We start from the raw sequence: 6000 nt of genomic DNA, 5'->3' as shown, positions 1-6000 counted from the left end.
GGGTTAATGACGTTATGTTTTCAACAAGCTAATAATCTGTGTTTTACCGATCGACCGTCAGGTGCTTTTATAAAGTCCGTCGCTGCTGTCCTACCGATGGGCCCTCGAAGTTAGAAGGTCCATTGCTGCTGCTTTACCGATGAACCGATGGACTCTCAAGGTTAGAGGGTCCATCGCTGTTGTTTTACCGATGAACCGATGGGCCCTTGAGGCCAGAAGGTCCATCGCTGCTGCTTTACCGATGAACCGATGGGCCCTTGAGGCCAGAAGGTCCATCGCTGCTGCTTTACCGATGAACCGATGGGCCCTTGAGGCCAGAAGGTCCATCGCTGCTGCTTTACTGATGAGCCGATGGGTATGAGTGTGGTTAAGTCGTGACTTATATGTTCAACCGTTTGACCGATGGTCTGATATTTTATCTGTTATTCGTTCGACCGATGGTCCTTTAATGATGCTACGTGGTTGTTCGTTTACCCGTGAGACCGATGGTCCCCTGAGGGTTATTAGTGGCCGATTGACCGATTGGACATACTGTACAAATATATATTTACAAATTCATAAAATGACAATATAAAATATATTAATGGTATATATATTGAAACAATTAGTTATCAATTTTTTTTCTTTTGTTTCAGTCTTATTAAAGTATTTACATACTGAAATTAAAAATAGTAAAAAGTGAATTCAAAAATATAAAACAAACTTTACAATAATTATAAGATAAATGAATCTATTTCAGAATTAGATGAGCTGCAATACAATATAAGGAAGGTAATTTTTTTTTTATTTTTAGATTATTTTTATTTTATTTATTTCTTACAAATTATAACAATCAAGGGTGACTAGTTGTATGAGATGGATAATATTTAATTAGAATGTATTTATTACATAAAATTTTAAATGTCATTTAATGACATGTCATTGTATATAATGATTTTTTATTTTAATAAAAATAAAAATTATACATGAAATTGTTCATGACTAAATAAAGTGTAATTGTGCAAAAGTTAGAATCTATTTATACTATACTGTGTACATATAGACGTCGCGTCGGTGTGTATGTATTTTTTAAATGTACATGATATTATATTAATAGGTGATGATAATATAATGTTATTAAGTTAATATATAAAATAAAATTATATTTATTAAAAATAAAATGAAATATATAAGAAAAAATGAGAGAATAATTATTGATAAATAAAGAAAAAAAGTTTGTAAAAATAAATATCAATTTTCAAAAATTTAATAAACAATTATATTTTAAAAAACAAAATTAGTATTTTGAAACGTGGACACAAAAGAGATAATCCTTTTTGTATGTTGTTATAGATAAACAAACTAATGGATAAATTTAGTTAAAATATACTATCAATATAGCTATAATTCAATTAAAAACTATCATACGATAAATTTAAATTAGAATATTGATGTTAGTTAACCTTATAAGTATTTTGAAAAAAAGGACTATATAAATATCTATTTACTCATGAAATTTATATTGTAATTAGATAATATCAAGCTCCAATTTACGAATTAATTTTTGTATAGACATTAAAAAAATTCTTTTAATGACCAAACGTGCACAGCTTACAAAACACAGTCGTTTCTTGTTTCACGATTTGCTTCTTCATCGGTGATCTTCTTCCTCCGTCGTGATCTTGTTAGGGTTCGCAGAGTCGAACTTTCCTCTCATTTCTTCACTTCGCATCCACGTCGAGATTCCTCCGCAGTTTTTGTTCCCACAATCCGAGAAATCAACAATATCGTGTGCCCGGTACGATATTCTGTTACGTGTCTGTAAGTAATCAGTAGGAATTGTTTAAGCTTCTGAGAAGATCGTAAATCCCTGTGTATAGCGTTGAAGCACTTGAAAGATGCAGAAACTGGGAGAGTTCAAACTGCCACATTTCTTCAATTACCCACCCTACTTCACGTAAATTATCTTTTTACTCTTCGTCTTTTGCCTTTTTATGCCTGTATTCTGGTTTTTTGTTTATGTTTTTAATTATATGAAGAAAAATTAATTGTTTTTAGTTACTGGGACCATTTTACTGTTTGTGTTGGATATGTTTTCGGGTTGCTTGTGATATTGTATTATTGTTGTGTGATTCCTTGTTTTGCCCCTTTATTTACCAAATCAATTGTTTAGTGCTTAGTGGTTAGTGTTTATTGATCAGAATGTTGATAGTAGGGTTGTCTTTAAGTAATGGTTGATTATGCCGGTGACCTTGACTTCTACCTTTCAGTTTGCAGCCAGTAAGAGACACAAGAGAGAAGCAGATACAACTGTGGAAAGAGCTTATTTTGGATTATTGTAAAACACAGAAGACATTTGTAATTGCCCTTGAGGAAGAATTTCCTCTATTTACAAATCATGTGATTGAAAGTAAGCTCAAAATTGTGTCATTTATGTGAAGTTGACAAGTCCTATGAATGTTTCTTTAGTATTTGATCTTGCTTGTTTCCACGCTTTTGTTGTATGATTGTTTTCAGATTTTTCATGTTACAGGATCTCTTACTCATGAAGCTAGAGAAGCTTTCCTTTCGGCTTTAGTTTCTGAAGGTATGCTTTATTTCTGTCAATGGATTTATTTTTCTTGTAATGGCCCAGAGAAAAATGTACCAACTGTGTATTCTGATTTGACAGGCCGTGCAGAATGGATGGATAAAGGACACAGGAAATGTCTTATACTCTGGCATCGGATTCAAGATTGGGCCGACATTTTAATACAATTTGTAGGTTTACATTGCTAGTTTGATAATCACTGCCTGCAATTAGTATTAATTACCTTGTTATTGAATTTGCTTTAATATTTGATTAGGCAAAAGACAATGGGCTGGAAGATGGTGTTGTCACTATTGAAGAAATACGATCAGGGACCGAGTCTCAGGGAACAGGTAATTTGTTAACGCTTATAGGTCCTACAATGAGCTATACTTAGAGATAAGACAAGTTGATGATTATGTTCCTTCAATGAATATTGTCTCGGGTTTGAGTATATTTCTAGATCTTGATAGTCGGTCTTTGGTAGGTATTTTTAATAATATTGTTGCTTTTCAATTTGTTTGCAATAAATCTGGTTGAATCGAACCTTTTGAAACAACTAAAATGGAAGGATACTCATGTGGTGGTTTACTGATTTTGAGCCCTGATATTTTCATAATCTAAAACCAGTTTAGTTAGTTTTAATTTTATCATTTGGTGTTGTCTTAATATTTCAGCGTTAGTTACCTATAATGAAATATTATGTTGACTAACGGTAAAATAGTCTTTACCTTTGATTTAAGTTTTTTTTTCTGGTGATTGAAGGAAGTATCTTGTCTTGAACCTCAGACCAATTGAATCTTAATGGTTTTTATTTTTGTTTTAAAATAATTTGACCTTGTTGAAACTAAAAGAAATACAAAAATTTAAAAACACGACAAAAGACATATTGTCTTCTTAGTTGTATTTTTAGACTGCTGTGGATTGTTTGTTAAATCAGAAAACAGTGTTCCTCATATGTGGCTTCCTCTGTTTAAGAAGGTTAAAAAACTCAAAGTGGATTTGTTCCCATCAGAATCATAAGTAACGATGTAAACCACCATGATATGTCTTCTAATTTCTAAAGATGTGTGCTGCTTGAACAACCCTTGTCTAATTTGTTATGCTAGATGAATCCCAGTTGATAACTTTTGCTACAATTTTCCGTTTTGTGATGTTTTTTTCAATCAGAATCTGTAAATTCAAAAAGTTGGCAAACTAATAGCAGTAGTTTTTGACTTTATACTGATATGGTCTAACCCTTTGTGTTTACACGATGAGATAATTATTTGTGAATGAATTATTGCAGCAGTAACTGTCAATATTGTGAAAAATCATGCTATAATTTTTGTTTGGAATGGAGAGTGGTTCCTGTGGTTACTGCACTGTTGGACCAAATATGCTTTTGATTGGGAGTACAGACAAATTCAGAGAAGAGGAAGATGATACCTCTTCAGTTTGTTTTAATCTCTGAAATTCCAAATAAGGAAAAAGTAATTGGAAAATAAAGTTATAAATGGTTAATATTAATTATAAATCAATGAGATGATTTTACTTAATCATTTAATCCTTGGTGAATAAAATGGAATTGGTCGTGTTATAAGTTGAGTTTTGCTTGCAAAATTTGTACGGTTTAAAGGAGAATTGCTGTGAAAATCAATCCAAAATTTCCTAACATTAATACAAGAAAGTTAAAAGCCAAGAGATGTATTCAAAATGGATGGTGAATGTTCTTGACTGTTGAAAATCCCATGATCATAATGAGACGCAAATGAAGAGGTGGGAAAGCAAGGCCCACTAAGTCTTATTTTTGAAGGAAGTCATGAACCTTTACTGTATAAAAGATCATGTGAAGAAGATTCACACAATTGAGAGAGAGGGGGTCACCACCCTGAATTGAAGGGGGGGTTGTTTTGTAGTGGAGGAGGGTTTCTAAGGTTTGCGCAGAAAATATGTAGTGGGAAGAGTGTCTCAAGTTAGTCCAGAAAAGTTGTAGTGTGATGTGATATAATGAATACTTTTTGTGACAATTTTGTGGACGGTGGCAAGAAGTGACGAATCATGTAAATTCATGTCTTTTTCTGTTTTTTTCTTTGTGATGTTGTTTTGTGTGTCCCATACCTTTGATCCTCTATATGTGTGAGATGGAAGATTTTTCCTCATAATGGTATCAAAGTTAATGGTTTGGCTTGGTGTCTGATTTAATTGAGTATATTGGAATTGATGGTGGATCCAAGTGGGGATCTTTGGGTCAAGTCTTGGTGACGGAAGTCAAGTGATGTGTCCCTTGATAGTTGATGGTAATGCAAATCTTTGTGTCGATTGTCTTCTTGAAATGAGGAGTCAAAGGGGCGTGGTGTCTTGAAAACTAAAACAGTGTAAGGACAAGAAGTGTCTTCATCCAATACTCAGAGGGATTTTAAGATCAAAGATATGGGGTGGGGAGCAAAGCTAGTTTGTGAGCGAAAGCATGATTTGTGAGAAAAAAAATGTGAAAAATGGTTGTTTGAGAGTTTTTATTGAGGGAGGGATTGTTGCGAAAATCAATCCAAGTTTTCCAGACATTAGTACACAAGTGAAAAGCCCAGAGATATATTCTTCCAGGTGGTAAATACATCTTGACTCTTAAAATTCCATTATCATAATGAGATGCAGATGAAGAGGTGAGATAGTTAAAGCTCATTAAGTTTTGAATTAGAGAGGGAGGGGCTCACTACCCTAAGCTAACCTGTAATGTAATGTAATTTAATTAAATAATTAAATACTTATAAGAATGTTCGAAGGTATCCAATCTGGTAAATTTACGTCTTTCCTTGTTTTTTCTTTGTGATGTTATTATGTGTGTGCCATACCTTTCATCCTCATTGTGTGAGAGGGAAGATTTCCCCCCAATATTTGTATGCTCATTTTTCTTAATATGTTGTAGTTATTTCTTACCTGCTGGGCGTTGCAATTATTTTGACTGAAGTTGATTCTCATTGTTTTTTATATTCCGCAGAGCTTCATGGAATAGATCGAACTATTTTGAATCGTGCACTGAAACTATTGGAACAGAAAGGAAAGCTTGTGGTCTTTAAAGGAACTTCAACTGACGATGAAGGAGTTAAATTTTCTATATAATTGTTTTTTGTATTACTCCATTGAATTTCGGTGGATTTTACATAGGTAATCAACAATAGAATCCTTTGCTATCTACTTGATGAATCTGTTGATGTCCAGGAACAAGCTGTAATTAACTGCTATCATTTTGCTATATGCTTGATGAATCCTTTACTATCTCTACTTGAGTTAAATACAAAGTCCAATTCCGACATTTTGTTGTAATAACAGAAAAAGAAGAGAGAGATATATATAGTGAAAATGAGATGAAAAAGATCAATATATGTGAATAACCTAAGCTCAACAATTTGATAAATAAATAAAAAAAATTACTTCTTGTTCTTACCATTAAATTTAGTGTTCCAAGTTTGACC

General features: G+C 32.8%; 1 protein-coding gene across 1 annotated transcript; it reads left to right on the top strand.

Moving 5' to 3' along the window:
- Nucleotides 1-1573: 1573 nt before the first annotated feature.
- On the top strand, nt 1574-5840 carry LOC114168499 (vacuolar protein sorting-associated protein 25). Its single transcript, XM_028053343.1, has 7 exons — nt 1574-1777; nt 1860-1936; nt 2250-2389; nt 2513-2566; nt 2651-2739; nt 2826-2901; nt 5526-5840. Exons 2-7 carry the CDS (start codon nt 1878-1880, stop codon nt 5645-5647), a joined length of 540 nt encoding a protein of 179 aa, XP_027909144.1. The 5' UTR covers nt 1574-1777; nt 1860-1877; the 3' UTR covers nt 5648-5840.
- The last annotated feature ends 160 nt before the right edge of the window (nt 5841-6000 follow it).

The sequence above is a fragment of the Vigna unguiculata genome, chromosome 2 (assembly GCF_004118075.2).
Source record: "Vigna unguiculata cultivar IT97K-499-35 chromosome 2, ASM411807v1, whole genome shotgun sequence".
NCBI lineage: Eukaryota > Viridiplantae > Streptophyta > Magnoliopsida > Fabales > Fabaceae > Vigna > Vigna unguiculata.
This window is presented reverse-complemented; position numbering and strand designations above follow the sequence as displayed.

Bases quoted from the DNA above. Each gene is read 5' to 3' on its own strand.
- LOC114168499 (XM_028053343.1), top strand. From the start codon at position 1,878: ATGCAGAAACTGGGAGAGTTCAAACTGCCACATTTCTTCAATTACCCA. The intron at 2,390-2,512 runs GTAAGCTCAAAA...TTCATGTTACAG, and splicing joins TACAAATCATGTGATTGAAA to GATCTCTTACTCATGAAGCT. The intron at 2,740-2,825 runs GTAGGTTTACAT...ATATTTGATTAG, and splicing joins CCGACATTTTAATACAATTT to GCAAAAGACAATGGGCTGGA.